Below are 21,446 nucleotides of genomic sequence, written 5' to 3' on the forward strand. Positions count from 1 at the left end.
GTTTTTGCTCTCTGGAGGCTAAACCGTTAACCTGAGGTCAAATCTGAGTACAATACTCAGAAAGGTCTGTAAAAGGGCTATCGAATGCGCTTTTCCGCAGCGATGTAGCTCTATTGGTTCCCGAGTTAGCCGTTGGCAGTTGCCGAAATTGTTGAAATGGCCTACATTTGACCTTTGATGACCTCTGGCGACCTCACCTTTGACCTGACCCAAGAATGACCGTGATTCGTCAAAAATGAAAGTGTTTCGGTCATTATTTTTTACGCTCTTTCGAATGCCGCTTACCGCGTGTCGCTACGTGGCCCAGGAGCTGAGTTAGACGGGGGTGTTCAGACCCCCCCGTCCCCCCCCCCCCTCAGCCCGGCGTGCAAGTCGCGGAGCACCGGCCCGGCGCGGGTAAACATATTACGTGGCGTCAAAATTCAACTTTGGGAATACAAGAGAGCGTCTTGATGAGACATTTCCAACACCGCTCGCGCGTCTCGGTACGCTCGTCAATATAATAGAAAATCCGGGGGTTGTAACGCCCTCGACCTCCTCGGTCAACAGAGTTCGGTTGTACGCTCAATCACACGCAGATTAACAGGGATCATGAGTATTCAGGGAGCCGCATGGTCCCCTATTCCGTCATGGTACTTGGAAACTTGTATAAGCACCTACCTTGTATACATCGCCATATGTTCCACTTCCAATCCGCTGAATCACTTCGTAATCTTCCTGAGGATTTCTGCGACTTATGTCTGCGCAGAGCTTTTGCTTGCCAGCCATCTTGTTAGCTGCAGGAAACTATTGCACTTTATGCCTGGCAAAAGATAAAATACATCGGAGTGACCAAACAGTCGGAAGCCAGTCTGAATGCTGTGAATGAGCATATTGATGAATCGAAACTTTGTTCAAGCACAATGGATAGGGGAGAGTGGGGTAATTTGGCCGCTTTTTTTAGAAAACGATGTAACTAAAAATCGACAACACATTTCTACATTTTCTCAACGCTGACAGGTGTGGCATACATTTTACTTTCCTGGACAGTAAACTTTAAATGATAGGGTAACTGCTTATAGTGAAATTGTGACGTATTACAAAGGTCTGCAAAGCGGCCAAATTGCCCCACTAGCAGGGTTATTTGGCCGGGGGTGTGGGGCAATTTGGCCGGTGTTAGTTTGAGGCCATGATTTTTGTTATCGGCGAGTCAGCTTCACATTCAGCAATGACGCGTGTCCTACGACGCATTTGAAGCATTTTGGAGGTTGACTCAGCCGTCACAGGGGTCGAAAATAGTCAAAATAGCGGCTCTAGATGCGATGACAGTTTTTTACGAATAGCTTTTAAAGTAATCAAGCTAGGCCAAAACTAAAAACACCATCGTAATTCTCTCGTCATTCCGCATCGAAACATGTATGTGTTAACCTCGAGAGGTCAAGGTCAAAGGTTGGCTTCAGGTCACGTTACCTCAGGTCGCTTGACCTCAAGGTTACGTGAGTTCAAGGTCATCATGTATACCATTCGATGCGCCTTGACGAGCTGAACACAATGAGACCATTTGCGCGGCTGTATCTTTTTTCTGTAAGTATTTATTAGCAAAAAACCGTTAGGTAACCGTTGATGACGTCACATGCCCTTACAGCTGTCCAATAGGAAATATGGCATCGAGGTAGTCAAAGTTGGTCATGAATTATGTCCTTTATGGTATAATTGACCGTGACAACTCGGCCGTCCCAGCATAGTGACTCTAAGCGCACCGGCCAAGTTGCCCCGCTAGTCCCGGCCAAATAACCCCACATTGCCATTCTGAAAATTTTTGTCTATAAAGTCGTCATGGCTGTACAGAACTAGATGAAATTGCTCTTGGAACCGCTGAACACCCTCAAGAATGGCGCTATAATGTTGGAATTCGTTTACAGCCCAAATACTACATGTTATACAAATTTTTAAACGGAAGTAAAAGTTACCATTTTCTAACGAAATTCACGTTTTATTAATTTTGAATAAAACTAAGAGGGGGAAAGTTTTGACATTTGTTCTCGAGTTAGTTCTGCCGACGACAAATGAATAGAGACTAAAGATATTTCATTCACTTTTATCAGCTTTCGTACAGGTGGGGGCGGCCAATTTACACCACCGGCCAAATTACCCCACTCTCCCCTACCCACATCGACTCATACAGAGAACCAGACACATAGTAATTAGCGACACCACTGGCCACAACACTAAGACATCAGCTAGGAAAGCGAACAAAGACATCAAAAACAAGCATGACACTACATACGTATCACTGCCCTACATTGATGACACTTTGGCCCGCCGGGTAGACGGGGTGTTCAAGTCCTCAGGCTGACAGGCCCGCGTTGCTTGGGTCAGTGGAAAGACACAAGGTAAGATGGACCACAGTGGTCCGTCTTGCCCCAAATCTAAATTCTGTCATTATCATGACGTATATGTCAAATAGCCCAACATTGCAAAACCTTGCCTTTCCTAAAGTGTGACTATAACTAAGTTTATAACTTTGTTCTTCACAGTTAAGTGCAAAATAGAAACTAATCATGCAAGAAAGGCGCCGTAATTGAATCACCCGTAGACCTCTTATATTAGATCAGTTTAACGAAAAACAACATTTTTCTCAATAACTCAAAAGCTATGCATCCTAGCAACATGAGCTCAAGGTGGCCATTGTTACGAAGGAAAACAAACAGTGAGTGCATAAAGCAGTACCTACTAAGGACGTCAAACCCCTTAAGACCCCACTTTTTGCGATAATTTTTAAATGCGTCAACTCTCGTTTACCATATTCTGGCAATGTGTGTTTCAGAACCTGCCGAAACTTTTATTACTAAGGTATTTTGACGCCAAACGATTATGAAAGGTACTTCTCATTCACTCGTAATGCTAAGGTCAATTCAGGCCCGGGCAGAGGCTTGCGCTCGGCCACACTCGAGCCCCGCCACCAGCGCCATCTGCTCTTAATGTCATCTCCCAGCGCCCGCTACCGCTACCAGCTACCGCCCACCATCAAGCCTGAATGGAGCGAGAGACGCGAGTGACCGGTCGCCGGGCAAGGAGCGCCGGAGGGGTAGGGCGGAGCTTAGCGCTGACGTCATTACGTGGCTCCGCCCCATGAGCGCGTAGCCTCTACCCAAACAACAGATTCGTTCCGTGAAATTTAACATTACGAGTGAATGAGAAGCACCTTTCATAATCGTTTGGCGTCAAAATACCTTAGTAATAAAAGTTTCGGCAGGTTCTGAAACACACATTGCCAGAATATTGTAAACGAGAGTTGACGCATTTAAAAATTATCGCAAAAAAGTGGGGTCTCAAGGGGTTTGACGTCCATAGTAGATACCAGCAGCGGTTCAGCCGGGAGGGCTGGTGGTCCGTCTTGCCCCGCCGCGCTGGGACGTCTTACCCCACCTTCCCCTACACATTAGGTATTTGAAGGACTTTATAGCTCATACACATGGAAGAAACACAATGCGCTAAAATGAAATGTGATTAATAGCTGCAGCATAAGTTTGGCGTCCGATGCCTCTTCGCCAAGTTAAGACCATGCCAATCTCGGCCAGTCTGCCGCCGCGCCGGCACTGGCCGTGATGTGACGTCATCCGGCCGGCTGGGCGCTGGGTAGTTCCACACTTTAACTCGCGGCCCGGCCCGGCCTGTAACGCTTTTGAGAGGCTTATATCTCAGCAACCGCTGGACCGATTGGCCTGCGGTCTTTTTTGTTGGGTAGCCCTATCCCTTCTACCCCGTAATTGACTACTTTTGATACATCTCAGTGACCGTCGTGGCACATGCCACGTGAAAAGTCAAGGGTGTTTAAGCTGTTCTGCAAAAGTAGTGATTTTGAGAGGCTCATATCTCAGCAGCCGCTTGGGCGATTGTCTTGCGATAATTTTTGTAGGGTAGCTGCATCCCTTCTACCAAAGGTCGGATACTTTTGATCTATGTGAGTGACCCCCACTGCACGTGCAAAATGCAAAAAGAAGAGGTGCCAAATTTGTTCCCATTTCAATAACTCGGTAATTCATGGGGCGATTTCGCTGAAACTTGGCATACAGGTAGGCAGTAAGCAGTAAGCACCCACCAGGCCATGCATTCCCATGTGTTGCGGTTAGGGTGCTACTGCACGTGCGCACGTGCAGGGGGCGTTTCCAGATCTCGAGAACGGCTGGGCGGATTGCGCTCAAATTTGGTACACGATTGGGGACCGGTTGTTAGGGTGCCATGCGAAAGTCAGCTTGGACCCCGTTTGCACGTGCGCACGTGCAGAATGCCGCTTCCAGATCTCAGGAACGGCTGGGCCGATTGCGTTCAAATTTGGCACACCGCTAGCGACCAGCTAGCGAAGGGTGCTTTGCATAAGGCCGTTGGAAGTACCCTCGCGCCCTTCCGCACGTGCAGGGCTCACTATCTCGCTCGCTCGTTCTTCGCCCAAAAGGCGTTTTACTGGTTTCGTATGTCGACAAATTGTTCTCATATTCTGATGAAGGCGCAAGTCGAAATATATTAATATGTATTTTTCTTTTGAATACAATTACTAGTATGAGCACAAGGTTATTAATAGCATACCTAACAATTATATTAATGAATCGTTAAGGTCCGGCAAAAGTTTGGCGTCTGTGACCATTGTGACATTCTACCATAGGCGTAGGAACAGGGGGGGCCAGGTGGGCAAGTGCCCACCCACTTTTCGAGGTGGGGGGGCCAACCATGTGTTTTGGCCCACCCACTTTTTACTCGAGGCCCCTCGTCTCGATTTGAGAGGACGTCGTCACCTTCCAGAATAAACAAACTCCGTAAAAATAAGTTCCACGAATCCCCATGCACGGACTCCAAGGGGCCGTGATGGATCCAAGGAGGCCCTCTGTTCATACTTGTCAGTCGAAGCCCCTGAGACTGATGGCCTGAGAGGCCCTAGTGGATCTGAGGAGGCCCCAATATCCACACTAGTCTGGGGAGGCCCCTGACACTGGCAGTCTGGGAGGCCCCTCTATCCACACTATATAGTCAGATGTCTGAGACTGGTGGTCTGGGAGGCCCCTCCATCCACACTAGTCAGAATAGGCCCCTGACACTGGCGGTCTAGCCGAGGCCCCCTACCCTCACTAGTCAGAGGAGGCCCCTCTATCCTCAATAGTCAGATGAGGCCCCTGAGATTGATGGTCTGGGAGGCCTATCCATCTACACTGTAGTCAGAGGAGGCCCCTGAGACTGATGACCTGAGAGGCCCTTATAATCACACCAGGCAGAAGAGGCCCATGAGACTGATGGACTGAGAGGCCCTTCTATTCATACTGGCCAGAGGAGACCCCCAAAACTTTCGGTCTAGGAGGTCCCTCAATCCGGCACCAGCCAGAAGAGTCCCCTGAGACTGATGGCCTGGGAAGCCCTTATATTCACACTAGGCAGAGGAGGCCCCTGAGACTGATGGTATGAGAGGCCCTCATATTCACACCAGTCAGAAGAGGCCCCTGAGGCTGATGGCTGTGAGGCCCTTCTGTTCATATAACTGGCCACTGGAGGCCCCTGAAAGCGGTGGTCTGGGAGGGCCCTCTATCCACACTAGTCAGAAGAGGCCCCTGAGACCGATGGTCTGAGAGGCTCTTATATTCATACTGGCCACAAGAGGCCCCTGAGACTGATAGTCAGAGAGGTCCACTCCTAATGAATCTGAGGGGGCCCTCTATCCACATTTACACTTTTCTAGGGAGGCCCCCGAGACTGATGGTCTGAGAGGCCCTTTTATTTATACTGTCCACAGGAGCCCCCTGAGATTAATGGTCTGAGAGGCTCTTCTATTTATACTAACCAGAGGAGGCCCCTAGGATTGATGGTCTAACAGGCCCTTCTATTTATACTAGCCAGAGGAGGCCCATGAGACTGATGGTCTGAGAGGCCCTTCTATTCAAACTAAGCAGATGAGGCCCCTGAGAATGATAGTCCGAAGAGCCATGCGGCGGCAACTGGCCGTGGCCATATTACGGCTCGGTAGGGCCCCACAGAGCTCATGAGAGCACCTCAAGGGCTCCTAAGTAGACACGCTTATCCCCATAAGGATGCCACGCCGGCTTCTGAAGGCTCCTTGTAGGCATCTAAGGGCCCTTTCCGGCCTCTAACGGCTCCACCCGCCTGTGATGGCTCCACGCCAGTGTTTATGAGCGCCACACAGCGGCGCCTTTGAGGGTCATACTGGTGTCTCTTAGGGCCCTATATCGGTGGCTCTGGGGGCCCCACACCGGCGGCGCGGCGCCTCTGTGGACTGTGGGCCACCACACCTGTGCATCTCAAGGCTCTATAGGTACATTTGAAGGACCCACACCGACACCTCTGAGGGCCCCACACCAGTATCTCGGAGCTCTGAAGGCCCCCAGTGACTCCGAGGACTCACCGGCTCCTGAGAGCACCATGTTGATGTCTAACGGCTCCACAAGGCCACTGAAGGCACCACACAAGCTCTCACTGAGCTCTAATGTCCATGTACCGGCCTCTGAGCGATTTAAGCCAGCGCATTCATAGCTCCACACCAGCAATTGTAAGAGCTTCACACTGAAGTATCTGAGGGTTCCACAGCGGTGTCTCTAAGGGCCACATACCGGCATCTCTGAGGGCCCCATACCGGCGTCTCCGAGGGTCCACATCTGGCGGGCGCCCATCAGCGACTGAAGGTCCCACACTGTCGACTCCGAGAGCCCCATCTGCGTCTGGGAGCACCTCTAAGTCTAATCTCTAAGAACCACAGCGGCTCCTCCGTACGAAAGATGGGCGTCTGCACGCCAAAGGGGAGCGGTTCTGAGACAGTAGGGCACCTACGTGCAATAGAGGGGCGCCTATGAAGCCCATAGGGGCGCCTCAATGCGAAAGAGGGGCGCCTCTGAATCCTACATATATGGGCGTCCACATGCAATAGAGATCTGCAGACTGCAATTGATCAATGCCATGGGGCCTGGGGGTGCATTCATAAGAAACAGGAGCGCCGGCATGGCAAAGAGAGGCGCCTTCAAGTGTCCATAAAAGAGAGACGTCTATGATAAGCGCACATTGTATGCGACAACGGGGCGACTGTGGGACATATAGGGATGTCTCTGATGACTATACATAGGGCGCTTATATGCCAAAGAGGGCGCCTATGAAGCTAATGGGGGCACCTGGGATTGGGAAACGAGGAAGACATTTGTGTAAGGGTTTTCAGGGGTCATGCGCCGTTTGCGGCAAATAGATTCTAAAAAAATCGGAGGGGGAATAAGTTTTAAAAATGGTGCGCGGACTTTCCGCACTGTTCGCTTAAAGGTAGACTGCCACCTTTTTTCCACAAAACGGTTTTCACTAGAGCTGAGCCACCTATGTCCCAGACTGAAGTCGGTTTTCCGAAATTCGAACCCGTTTGCGAGAAATCGGAGACCAAAGTTCAGTTTGATGCCATTTTTTAGTCCAAGAAAACCGACATCTCTACTGTTTATCGATAATTTTGAAAAATGAATTTTCTTATCTTTTGGTAAATATATGTCAAAACTTTGATTGTTTCGAGATCAGAGAAGAATTTTGGAGTGTCAAAATAAAAGTTAAACTTATATATTCAGTAGTTCATTTTTTCCAAAAAAAAAGTGTGGGAAATGGGGTTTAACATGGGCCAGACCCATTCCAAATGAGCCATGATTTTTAAATGTTTTACGAACTTAAATGCAAAATAAATTAAACATGGCCAATTTCTTATGAAATCATATATTAGTAAATCATAAAATACCTTACTTTTTCAAATAAAATGTAATAATCTTATGACCTTGAAGTCTAGTGATGTGTAAACATTGTCGCTAGACATTAACCGATTGATAATTGTATGATAATCGACAATTTTTTCGCGATTCACGTGATGATACTTTGTCAGGTGAATTCTAAAATTTTGTTTTGTCCAGGGAATAAATCATAGGCCGATCTGAGAAAACTTTTTGAAGGTGGCAGTCTTCCTTTAAGCGGTTACGCCCCTGGGTACATCTGCCCGAGCTCAGAAGCTAGATTTGGAGGTCATACTTGAAAGCAGCCAGCAGGACGAGGCAAAAGTTGGAGGCCCCTGAAAATAGGAGGCCCCCTGGAAAAGGAGGCCCCTTGACAGGGTGGCCCACCCACTTTTCATGACGTTCCTACGCCCGTGCATTCTACCGTGTCTTTAATATCACCAGGCGCGTAGTACTGCGCCGGGCACATATTCACGTCACGGCGCCAGCGCATCTATTTTGTCCCGGCCCATCAGACACCAGGTAGGTATATTTCTAATACAAATCCAGTCCGAATGGATGAGTGGGTACAGGGTGACTGTGGTGTCAGCTGGGCATTGCTTGTTACGAATGCCCCTACAGACCAACCACCCGACCTTTCCAGTCCCAGCGCCCGGTTCGCCAGTGATGCGCCTTGGAAGTATCCGGCCCCGAAGTCCTTGGCGCACGAAACCCACACCTTACCCACTAGGCCACATCAAGGGCTAAATAAATATATCTCCCACCCCCTGATCGAATTAGTGCTTCGCATAAAAAGCCAGCCTGTTGTCCATGACCAGAGAAAGCCGATGATAACGAATTTTAACCCACGCATGATTGGGGTATTTTCCATAACGCGAGTGACTGGGGGAGGGGGGCTCTGGAGCTCTCCAGAGCTCCAGAGCTATCTCCCCTGCTATCTCCGAAACTACTGGGCCGATCGTCAAAATTCAAACGGCGTCTGATAGCCCTGGAAAAACTGTCGAATGAAACCTATTTTTATTGACCTCGAGGTCACCGATGACTTCACAGATCAGGTCAAAGTAAAAAGTATGAGCATTTTTGCTTGTTCACAATTTAGGCTCTGACCGCCGGCTGACAAGTCCGATCAAGCTTATTTTTGGTTTACGCACTCCTTGATATATGCCTTAGATACCCTGAGGGTACCGAACTTTTACTTCGAATTTTTCAGGTCAAGGTCAGGTCATCCTAGGTCACGAAAATTATATATCATGGATCGGTCACGTAACGCATGTGTTATGGTCCATTCTACTCGTAGTTTTCGAAAACAATATCGTCTGTGTCATTTGAGGTCAATTTCAGCTGAATTTACCGGAGGTCAGGTCACTTTCAGGTCAGAAAAGGTCAAATTTCGAAAATGAAATCTTTCAACAAAAAGGTGCCTATCAGATGCTGTTTGCGTTCAGGAACACGATGGTGCCATTTATATTGCTGTGCAATGTCAAAAACGTACTGAAAATGGTTTTGAAAAAATTATAATTTTAAAATTTTGACAATACCTAATGCAAATAACTTGGCTATTTTTGAAGGTATTGAGCTAAAACTTGCTAGAGTAGTTTATCAGTGTGTTTTCTATCACATATATTCCGGTTTTTGCGAAATATCAAAAACTTTTTGAAAAAATCAAAAAAGATATTTTTTGTAATTATAAAAATATATTTTTCAAAATTTTCAAAATTTCGAAAAATCGAGACAGTAGTTTGATAGATACGTGTACCTATTTGTAGTCCACTGATGCAAAGAAATTCGATCTAGCTTTAAAACTAAGCTCCTGAGAGCGTTTGACGTAATTATATATTTTGCATCAAAATCGGCCGACATGACGTCACTCTGACGTCATTTCCGGCCAAACTATGGTAGCTAGAAAGTTGAAATTTTAACACAAGGTGTCAAATTGATGCCGCTCAGGTTGTTGCAAATTTCGTGTTGATCCGTCAAACGATTTAGAAGATATTGCCAAAAAACGGGAGGGGGGCTCTGTAGAGCCCCCCCCCCCCAGTCATGCGCGGGTTAATCTCCTAGGTCATTGGTTGCCTTTCCAGATCAACGCCCGTCAAGTCAATAACCCAAAAGTCGGGCAAATCGGAACCCCGCAAGAACTTCTTAAACGAACGTTGTGCGGTTTTCGGGGTGCTGATATCCAATTTGATATGATGTGCATCAAAGATTGGGTAGCTGGCCGCCGAAGCTGCCCAGTGCCCACCTGCCGTCCGGCATTGTTTCCCGGTGCGGCACGAGCTCCGCGTGACGCGGTCGTCCTCCGCGGGGCGGACCGGGTGGTCGTGGCTGCCGCACAGACCGAGCGGTAGCTCAGCAGCTCTCAACAGCATTGTCAGACTCAGGACCAAACAGCAGCTCTGGAGCCTGTGCCAGAGCCGAGCCTAAAAAAATTCAAGATTAGACATAGGTGAACAAACTCACATGCAAAGTGTCATGCAGGGCCTGCTTGAATCTAGAAAGATTTGGAGCACATACTGCCTCCGTGGGGAGGCCATTCCAAATATTAACACATCTCGCGATGAAAAAAATGCTTCCTAACATCTGTGCGTATTTGCAAGGGAAAGATCTTGTGAGAGTGACCTCTTGGGAGAGTCTGGGGACACAGGAACAGTTCATTAGCAGCAATACAAGACTTTCCATTGAAGACCTTCCAACACTGAATGAGATCGGCGTGTGTCAATCGACCCTGAACCGAATACAACTGCAGCTACCGCTAGCAATCAGCGTAACTCAATGAGGCTAGCGCATTGATTTGCTTAGTCCAGCGACGCTGAACCTTCTCCAAGAGTCGCATATCTTCCATGTAGCCAGTGTGCCAGACACAAGAGCAATATTCTTACTTACTTACTTATTTAAATTAAATTTTACTTCTACACTTGTCACCTCGGAACTGGCCTCTGTGGGCTGTCCGACAACAAGCCTTGCTTAGTTGGACGGCCCTGCAGGGTTCAATAACTGATCCTGCTCGAATTTGACCAGAAAGATCACTTTCAACCATCCACTTTATTTGTATGACTGCTCCCCCTCTATCACCTTCCTCCCACTAACATTACCCTGTATGAGTGTGTATCTGTGGGCATTCCAGGGGTGTAGGAGGGCAGTCACTAACTGTTTGCAGTTGTGACCACTTTGCTTCTCTTATGTTAACATATTAACAGCATGCTCACTCCACAGCTATTTGCTTTCTATTGTTTCGTTTTTTCCTTACTCTTAGCAGGGAGTGCCGCAACTTGTCATACCTATTAAGTTTGGTCTGGTGTTAACGTAAGGTTCTGTGTGTCGCTGGGATAGAGGGAGGGCACACTCCTGATCACCTATTTATGGGTGGCTGTGTAGAAAAAAAAATATTCAAGCATTGGATGGATGCGAGTAAGCAACAGGAACAGCATAAACTCGCACGAACGGCAGACAACTTCAACAGATTATGTGCCACACCAACACTGCCAAACCACTAGATTTACGAACCAAATCCCTGATATGTTCATGAAACTTTAATTGGCAGTCAATGGTAACGCCCAAGTCCAAGTTGAAGTGTCTCTCAACACAAGCGATCTGTTGGCCGTCAAGAAAGTACCTACTTTGGGGAGACAAGTTACTTACATTTGCATAGTGACATAAGATATCAAATCAAAACAACCAAGCTTTGAATTCGTCAGCAATTCAATTCATATCGGCAACCAACCACCCTTCATTAAAAATCGACCAAGCAACTTGAAGTAAAGTTGAGGTGTAAGCGGTGTAAGTCCAAATCCTCCAAATCAAAGTCCGCACGGCACGGACCCATTGTAACTTGATAACAACGCATGACGATATTGCTAGTGTTCTTAGACAGCAGAGCTCAATGAAAATATATCTTATCCGCTCTCCTAATTGGTTATCACGCTTTGCAATGTCGCCCGTTGATTTGCGTTTGCTTGGTATCGTTCGCATGAAGGTTGCGAGAGAACGATATTGTAGCTTTCATACGCAACCGAAGTGTGACGTCATGACTAGTGGCTGGGGCATAATCAGCTGACGGCCCTGTGTTAAAGCAATGGGACGAAATTTTATCGGTATTTTTAGCAAAAACTGGACCTAGTTAGATAGTTTGGGGGCCAGTTTCTAAGTAAACTGAGTATATTCTATTTTTCTACGCCCAAAAAATGCTATGTTTTAAAGCGAAAAGGGCCGAACTTCGGGAATTTGTTACCGGCGGCGAACTTGACGCACCAAATACATGACCTTGAAGACGCGAACTGCGACCACGTTGTAGGATTTTGGTGCGAAAAGTTTGACAGATTTGAGTTTGAGCTGGTTAAATATTTTTTATTTGTAAAAAGCAAAGGAGAAAATTTACAATATTAGTTATTTTATAAATCTTTTTTATTTTTTATCTATCATTTTAAACCTCTTGATCAGAAATGTTTTGTATTTCTGCGTCAACTTCGCCGCAAATTAGGTTTTCACCAAATTTTGTGCTTTGCGTTATTAGATTTTGCAATATTTTTCCATAGAAAAATAGACCATACATCGTTGTCCTAAATCCAGCTACTAAAACTATCTAACTCGGTCCAGTTTTTTAAGGAAAGATCGGCAAAGTATTGCCCCATTGCTTTAACACGGGGCCGTCAGCTGATTATGCCCCAGCCACTTATCGTGACGTCACGACTTCGGTTGCGTATAGCTTTCATTTGCTTTCATTCCAAATCTGTCTGTAGCATTTGCGTCATATATGAAATATAAACTTAAAAAAACGTGACCTGCAAATTAAAAATGTGAGTCGTTTGAAAAAATCGAAGCACCACGGCATGAAAACAGTGCGTTGTTTTTATCGCGTCATGTATGTATGTATCTATTTTGAGGAATATATCTTCCCCTTACGTATCCCCGGCCCCCCAAAAGTGAGTTTATACCTACCTCGAGGCAGTAGCGGCGAAACACCTTCACTGCACTGTAGGCAGGCGCGGAACCAGGGGGGGGGGGCGACGGGGGCGGCCGCCCCCCCCCCCCCGCCATCCGAAAAAGGCGCCCATATCCCGCGGCAGAGAGGGCGCCCCGAGCAGAAGAGCGGCGACACAGCAAAGGTTCAGCAGAAATAGGGCGCCTCCAGCAGAAGTTGGGCTCACCAAGCAGGAGAGTGACGCCCAATTGCCTATTCCCAGCAGATGAGAGTCGCCCCAGCAGCAGATGGGCGCCCCAGCAGAAGAGGGCGTCTCGTTACAAGAATATAAAATACCTTCTGTTCAAGAGGGGCGCCCCTGGAAGCGGAAGGGCACCCTTAGCAGGAGACGTGTCCCCCTGAAGAGGAGCGACTGACGCCCCAGCAAAAGGAGAGAGGCGCCCCCATTCCGAGAAGAGGGGCGCCCTGACAGCAGCTGGGCGCCCCAGCAAAAAAGGAGCCCCATAATAAGAAAATGGGTGCCACTGGCAGAAGAGGGGCGCCCCAGCAGAAGAGAGGGGTCTCCAGCAGGAGACGGGCGCCCCAAGCAGAAGAGGGGCGCCCCAGCAGAAGAGAGGCGCCACAGCAAAAGTTAATCAGAAATAGGGAGCCTCCAGCAGAGGTTGGGCCCGCCAAACAGGATATGGGCGCCCCATTGACAATATCCGGCAGAAGACAGACGCCCCAGCAGCAGATGGGCGCCCCCGGTAGAAGAGGGGCGACCCATTACAAAAAGAAAAGGAGTATATTCTACCAAGAGGGGCGCCCCTGACGACAGCGGAAGGGCAACCCCAGCAGAGGGGCGGTGCCCCAGTAAAAGGAGAGGTGTGCCCCGTTCCGAGCAGCAGAGGGTCGCCTCGCCCCAGAAAAAAAAAACAGGAGCCCCATAAGAAGAAAAGGGGTGCCTCTGGCAGAAGAGAGACGTTCTCCGCAGTGGAAGGGCGCCCCCACAAGAGAGGCGTCTCCAGCAAAAGAGAAGTGCCCCCTGCAAGAGAGGGGCACCCCACCAAAAGTTGGGCAGAAGTGGGGCGCCTTCAGCAGAATTTGGGGTCGCCCAACAGCCAACAGGAGAGGGCCGCCCTATTCACAGTAGAAAAAGACTCCTCAGCAGCAAAGGGGCGCCCTAACAGAAAAGGTGCACTCGTAGTAGAAGTGGGACGCATCAGGAAGAAGAGGCAGGGGCGTAATCACTCCTCAAAAAATGGGCTGGAAATAGCTCCCTCCGGGGGCGGCATCAAATGCCAAGGGAAGGGCGGCACTTGTGTTTCGGGAGCCAGAGGTGAGTACTTGAGGGCATTTACTGTGTCGCTGTTGTGTGTCAAATTCTTACGCTTTGTGAAATACGAACAATAATCAGCAGTCAACTGACTACACGTTATAAGGGGCAGACGCAAAGAACACGCCACAGCTCTGGTGTTCGAGATACTGGTACTTTATGCGGTAGATATGCATGCGTAAGATGGGTGGTCAGCCCGCTGCTGTCAGTTTGACTTTGCTACTACGCACCGGATTGATAAATGATAGGCACACTCTTCAATAGTTCACTTCATTCAGGTGAGTTCAATTGCAATGGGATCTGACCATGGGCGTCGAAAGCGGGAGGGGGGGGGGGCCTCAGCGGTCTCTAAGGGCCCTTACCGGCCAGAGCGTCCTAACCAGCCTGAGGGGCCTTACCGGTCCATTAGGGGCCAGCTCTAGGGGCCCCAGGCCACACCCGTCTGTGACGGTCCCACACCAATTTCTTTGAGGGCCCCGTAATGGCGACTGATAGCCCTCACCGGCGCCTCTGAGGGCCTAAACAGGTCCCGAAGGTCCCTCACACGGGCACGAGGGGCCCTGTGGCGCCAATTGGCCGTTGAGGGTTTACTGACCATATTTCTGTCATATTTCGACTCAGAAGTGCCCCACAGGGCTCGTAAGGACATCCCATGGGCCCCTGAATAGCGACACTAAGTTCTCCATAAAGGCCCTACGCCACCTTCTGAGTATCCCTTGCTGGCTTCTGAGGGCCCTTACCGGCCTATTACGGGCCACCTCTAGTGGCCTCGAACCCGCCTGTGATAGCCCCACACAAATTTCTGAGGGCCCATAACGGCGACTCTGAGGGCCCTCACCGGCGCCTATGAGGTCCCAAACCGGCGTATCTGAGGGTCCCCCCCCAACTCTGACGGCCTACACCAGTGTCTCTAAAGGCCCTGTATCGGCGGTTCTGAGGATCCCACATCAGTGGCTCTGACGGCCTCACACTGGTGACTCGGAGGGTACCAGCAGCATCTGAGAAAACCATGCCGGTGTTTAAGGACCCCACAGGGCTCCTCAAGGCACCACCGACTTCTGAAATCCCCTTGTCGGCTTATGAAGGGTCCACAACAGCAGCTCGCGCCTCTGATGGCCCTGTGTCTCTGAGGGACTCCACATTGGCGCCTGTGAAGGGCTTCACCGGCGACTGTGCAGGTCCTACACCGGCGCTTCTGAGTGCCCCCACACTGCCACCTCTGAGGGCCTCATACCAGTGCTTCTGAGGGCCCCACGCTGGCACTCCTGAGGGCCCGCCCCACACCGTGCCTCTTTAGGACCTTTATCAGCGGCTCTGAGGACCCAACATCGGCGCCTCTGAGGGCCCCACACCAGCGCATCTGACGGCCACCCACCGGTGACTTTTGAGTGCCCTACATCGGCGACTCTGAGGGCCCCACCGGCGTCTGAAAGTATTGTGCCGGTCTCTAAGGACCCCACAGAGCTTCTGAAGGTATCGCCGGCCTATGGGAGCCCTTTGCTGGCCTGAGGGCCCCTTGCTGGTCTCTGAGAGCCCCCTGCCGGCTTGTAAGGGGTTCAGACCAGCAGCTCTAGCCTCTATGCCTATGGGCCCCACATTCGTCTGTGACGGCCCCACACCAGTGTCTCTGAGGGCCCACAACGGCGCCTGTGAGGAACCTCACTGGCGTCTCTCAGGGCCTGTGTGAGGCCCTAGCACTTCTAGCACTTCTAGCTTCTAGCACTTCTGAGGGTCCACACCGGCACCTCTTTGGCCTCAGTCATCAATAATACCTCTGAGGACCCCACAATAATGCTTCCGAACCGGTCCTACCGAAGGCACCACTTAACCCTCGCCCGTATAGGGGGGGGGGCGGTCGAACGGACCCCCCCATGGTTTTTCGCGAATAAATCGCGTAAAAAGCGGCCGATCGCGACGAAACTGTGAGTGCCCTCGCGTTTATCAATTTTACACCTACCCTTAAAATTTCATGACCCTGACCCTAATGACCTTTGACCTGTGACCTACTTTTCGAGACCATGTTTGGCCGGAATCGCGATTCGGCTGATGTCGGCTCGCATTAGCCGCGCGTTTGCAGTCTTTTCGTGGTTTCAAGCTTTCAAACATGGGATATGATGTTGCTCCCATGCATTAGGGTGGGTGTCAAGGTCACCGGAAGGTCAGGTCAGGTCATTGACCTTTGATGACCTCGGTTCACTTTTTCGAGTTTTACATGTTTCTAGGCTAGTTTTTTAGCTGAATTCGAATTTAGCAACCATTTGAACATTTACCAAGTAGTTTTGGTGCCTTCGTAACATGTTACGAAGCTGTCAGAGGCGGTTGCCACCTACTACGAATATCCGGCAAACCCTTACTGGTTGACCTGACCTGACCTGACTCGACCTGGCCTAAATGCATTAAGACATCATCTATTATCATAACCAACATGATATTCGTAATCAGCACCCTAAAAACCCCATAGTAACCACGTTTTACGACGTTCTAACTGGTCCCGATTTTCCCGACTTTTGGGTCATTGACCTGACCTGGAAGGTCAACCGATAATCTAGGACCTTAAAATTGGGTATCATCGGCTTCCTCTCGTCACGGGCAACACGCTCGTTTTTTTCCGCGAAGCTCTAGGTCGATCAGGGGCGAAACGGCAAGGGGGGCCAACGGACCCCCCCCCCCCTTATACGTTCGTGGCTGGAAAAACACAAATACGGGCGAGGGTTAAGTCCTTTATCACCTCGCTAAGCTTCAATCCCATACCGGCCTTCGGAAGGCACCACGCCAGTGCACTCACTGCCCCACACGGGCAACTGTAAAGGCTTCACACTGACCTCTCTTGAGTCTCACACCGGTGCCTTCCTCTGAGGGTCCCATACCGGCTCATTGCCCAGTGCCCACGCGGCCCGGCCACTCACCGGTGATGCTGAGAGTCCTCACCGGTGACTCTGAGGGTCCTACACTGAAGACTCTGGAAGCCCCCACCAGCTTCTAAGAGCACCACGCGACGCCGGCCTCTGAGGGTATCACGCCAAAACCTCAACGGATCACACACCCGCCTGTGAGAGCACCACGCCGACGCCTCTGAGAACCTCAAAGGGCTTGACCAGTGCATCTCTGAGGGCGTAACACTGGCATTTTAAGACACCACGCTGGTCTTTGGGTGCCCAACGCACAGGCCTTCTGAAAGCAGTACGCAACTTTTAAGCAGCCACGCTTAACTCTCAGAGCCCCACACCGGCCTCTAATGGCCCCTAAGCTTTCGAGCCTGCCTAAAGAGGACCCATTCCAGGCGTGAGCCTGCAGGACGGGATCCAGCCAAGGACCTCACCCACTCAAGGGCCCCACAGTAGACCGAGGACTCTTTCAAGTGCTCAGCTTTACTCTTGAGTCTTGCTGCGCGCTCAGGGCACTACTCGTTGGCTCGGAATGTTTACATCAAGCAATTATACAGGGCATTTTCGCGACTTCGATGGTTGTTTGCGATCAGAGCGTCTCACCTGACGCTCTCATGGGCTGAATTCGCATAGGCGAATTCCTTAGACTTATCGAGCCCAAAATGTAACACTTTGTGTTGGGCAGCATACAGAGCCCGCCAAAACGTGCGCACGACCTTCATTTGCGCACGTTAAGAGTAGCAACCAAACTGTGATACCTAGGCATGGAGTTATGAATCCCCCGGTCCGCACGATGTTCACCTATCGGAGACGTTTCAGCACAATTCGCCAAGTCAATGCGTAGTTATTATATGTAAACAGCATCAATTTAAGCACTCCTGACTGAGCTATCGCAAATATTCGCCAGGGTTAGGGGCGAAAAACGCCCCCCCCCCCGGGCCAGCGAGGGCTAGCATTCCGGGGAGAGGTGGCACAGCGCCTGACGAGAGCAGCACAGACGTCGATGGAGCGTTATAGGGAGGGGCGAATCATTAAACCTTTTGACGCATTCTGGGAAGGGGAGGCGCGTAAGGGCAGAAAGGCGTCTGGGGAGGGGCGGCACGTAGCGGCGGCAAGGTGCCTTGGGAGGGTGGCGCCGACTGCGATAGAGCATTGTGGGGAGTGGCGGCTTGTTGAGGGCGGCGGGGTGTTGTGGCGAGGGGCGGCACATAGTGGGCGCCAAGATACTCTGGGGAGGGCGGCAAGGCGTTTATGGAGGGCGGCACAGACGGTGGTAAAGCGTTGTGGGGAGGGGCGGCACATTGGGGGCGGCGGGGTTTGTGGTGAGGGGCGCCACATAGAGGGCGCCAAGGCACTTGGGGGGGGGGGGGGGCGCACATATGGCGATAGAGCATAGGGCGGCTTGTTGAGGGCGGCGGGAAGTTGTGGCGAGGGCAGCACATAGAGAGCGCCGAGGTACTCTGGGGAGGGCGGCACAGACGGCGATAGAGCTATATGCGGAGGGGCGACACATTGAGTGCGGCGGGGTTCTGTGAGGGGCGGCACATGAGAGCTCCGAGGAACTTGAGGGGGAGTCGGTGCGGAGGGGCGGAAGGACATCTGGGAGGGGCGGCATGTAGAGGGCACCTAGTTATTTTAGTGAGGAGCGGCACGTTGACGTCAGGCGTATAGTGGACCGAGCAGTGCCGTTTCTTTTTTCTTGGTTTTAAAGTCCGCGAGTCCCGCAATTGCAGTTTTCCTCTACCGGGGGCGGCATTTCAGCATCCCAAAAATGGGCTGGAATTTCCAGCGTTCCAGCGCGGTGGTTACGCCCATGAGAAGAGGGGCACTTCTGAGTTCTAGCAGAAGATGGGCGTCCCAGATAAGTGGGCCGCCTACAGCAAATTGGTCGTTCTTAGAAGGAAGAAATGAGGCGACTTAAGCAAAGTGGGTCTCTCCATAATGGATTAGGCGATCCAAGCAGAGGTTGGGCCCCCCAGGAAGTGAGGCATACCAGCATAAGTGAGACGCTTCCAGAAAAAGGAGGGGGCATCACCGGGAGAAGAAGGACTGCACCAGTAAATGGAGACCACCTTTTTGCTAATATCTTTTGCTAGAGTAGCGGTGCCCATCTACGACTTTTAACCCGTGCCGTGCTGGTGGTCTGAGTTTTCCGTGTCCTGCTCGGGAGGGGGGGGGGGCACACTCCCTCGTCTAACTCGGCTCCTGGGCCGCGTAGTGACACGCGATAAGCGGCATTCGAAAGATCGTCAAAAAACAGGACGAAAACAAAACGGTCATTTTTTAGGCCAGGTCGAATGTCACGTCACCAGAGGTCATCAAAGGTAAAATGTTGCCTGTTTCAACATTTTTCCGTTTTCGAAGCAGCGGCACATAACTCGGAAACCACTAGAGCTATAGCGCCGCAGAAAAGCGCAGTCGATAGCCCTTTTAAAGATGTTTCTGCAAGCTGCGCTCAGATTTGACCTCAGGTCAACGGTTTAGCCTTCAGAGGGCAAAAGACTCTAGAAATAGCCTTTTTACGAACAATGTTTTCCTGCAATAACTTTTGACTCAAGAGAGTCTCGACATTACGTTTGCCAGCATTGCGTTTCTGTCGTCGAGACACGTCGAACAAACTAAAGATTGACCTTATGAAAGGTAATTTTGAGAATTTGACCTCAGTTTAAGGTCATGACCTGACCGGGAAAGGTCATGCTGCATAGCAGTCGATGCGTATCGTCGAGCTGAACACAGCTGAGGTGTTTTTATCGCTCTAGCTTGAATTCATCAAAAGTTATTTTAAAAAAAAACTGCTGAGGACCTTTCATGACATGGGATGACCTCTGGGACATAATGAGTGGTCACACTAGGTGCAATGTTCTTATTCAGTGTGTTAATTTTATATGTATCCCAATGCTTGATATTGTCTAGAATGGCGCTCGTCCAAAAGAGATGCTTTTCAGTTTTCTTCCAAAGACTTAATGGACCTACCTACCTAATGGAGACGTCGCACAACTGACCTGACCTTAGGTCACAGATATCGAAATTCCGAGATATACATTTCATGAACAGTGTTGCTTTCATCAATCGCTGAAAGGTTCAAAGCAATCGTTCAGTCGGTATAGCAATGGTAATCATTTGAACTTTTTCTTAGGCTAGGTCACTTGGCATAACCTGGTGACCTGACCTTCCATGACCCGCGTCAGACATTTTTACAACATGTGCAAAAAAGATGCATGATAAGGTATGCTGAAAATGGCGGCGCTGCGCGCAGCCGTTTTTCAGATATTTGCGAAAAACCTGACTAGGGGGAGCGCGATAACGCCCCCTAGCACGCCGCGGGCTTTTAGCTCCCGATTTTGACGGTTTGGCGCCCCCTTTGTATGGAGCGCCCCCGGATTGCCAGGTCGCCCCTATCTCGACTTGCCGCCCCCCCTCCCGAAAATTCCTGGATCCGCCCCTGACTGTAGGGGGGGGGGGCGGCACTGCCGACTTTTGGTCCCATTCTTTCCATCCAACGCCCACAGGGCTAATGTTAAAATGCCAAAATCAAAGGCATGGATTAGCTATTCCTACGGAGGATGAGGAATACCTCATCCATGCCAAAGGGGGGCACGGTGCCCCGGTGCCCTCCCCGTTCTGAGGCCTATGCCTCGAGGAAAGACTGCAACCTAGACGCTTTCATAAGTAGACAGTAGGTATTCGACGCCGGCTTAATGATCGTTTGACGCTTTTTGGAACATTTGATTACTTTTCCAGTTAAATTAACACATTCTGGCTATAATAACGTGAGAGAAAATCCAAGTGCTGTCATAAAATTGTTCCTTCATAAGGGCAACGGACATTACCTACAATCGCGGAGTTCCAACTCCCAGATATATACCATCACGGCGAATTTGTAGATACCAGCTTTAGCCCGCGCCCCAGTGGCGGTCTCAGCCAACTTCGCCCTAAGTGGAGGGGGGGGGGGGATATGAATTACCACCCACCTCTAACACTGGCGGTCGCAGCCGCTAGCAAAAGGGGGGGCCAAAATCACACTCGCGGGACATAACATTTATCCGTCACCGGAGGGGGGGGGGGTTATCGGATAATGTTTTACGTCCACGAGGCGCCGCGCAGTTGGCACTACTTATGCTTCACCCATCTCTCATTCTTGCGTGGAATCTTTAAGCTAAATTTAAGGCAAAATCACCAGTACCATTTCCCGTCCCACGGTGTTTCCACCGGTCGGGCCACTGCACCATGGCGACGGATCGGTGTAGCATACATATACTGGAAGGTCGGGCACGCGGATTCATTACCTTACCACTATAAAACAATTCGGAAAAGTACAGATACCTACCTCTTGCTTTGAACAAGCATGTGAATTGTGAAACCCAGAGAGCATTTTCAGACTATGACATTTACCCATATACCTACCTACCTACATAGTTGTGTGGCGGCGGGAGAGAGTAGGTACACCGACCTCTGGAGAAGTGGAGACCAAAGGTTCCTGGCTTTCAAAATTAGCATCTGAGGGCCACGCGCGACTCCTGCGTGCTTCGCAACGGCTCTATTGGGGCTCACTCAACCTGCCTAGTCCTCATGCTAAAAAGACTGGCCCTGAGCCCTTAGGA

General features: G+C 50.2%; 1 protein-coding gene across 1 annotated transcript in view; it reads right to left on the reverse strand.

Moving 5' to 3' along the window:
* LOC122375728 (mitogen-activated protein kinase kinase kinase kinase 3-like) overlaps positions 1-11,631 on the reverse strand; it is a gene marked incomplete at its 3' end in the record, with an annotated part of 44,896 nt that extends 33,265 nt beyond the window's left edge. The window contains exons 1-3 of the mRNA XM_043355227.1: positions 11,367-11,631; positions 9,970-10,147; positions 661-802 (exon numbers count right to left, since the gene is read on the reverse strand). Coding sequence (XP_043211162.1) covers positions 661-768 — 108 coding nt within the window. The remainder of the gene's footprint in view (positions 1-660; positions 803-9,969; positions 10,148-11,366) is intronic.
* Positions 11,632-21,446: the final 9,815 nt, after the last annotated feature.

The sequence above is a fragment of the Amphibalanus amphitrite genome, unplaced genomic scaffold (genome assembly GCF_019059575.1).
Source record: "Amphibalanus amphitrite isolate SeventyFive unplaced genomic scaffold, NRLGWU_Aamphi_draft 001905F_arrow, whole genome shotgun sequence".
In the NCBI taxonomy this organism is placed as follows: domain Eukaryota; kingdom Metazoa; phylum Arthropoda; class Thecostraca; order Balanomorpha; family Balanidae; genus Amphibalanus; species Amphibalanus amphitrite.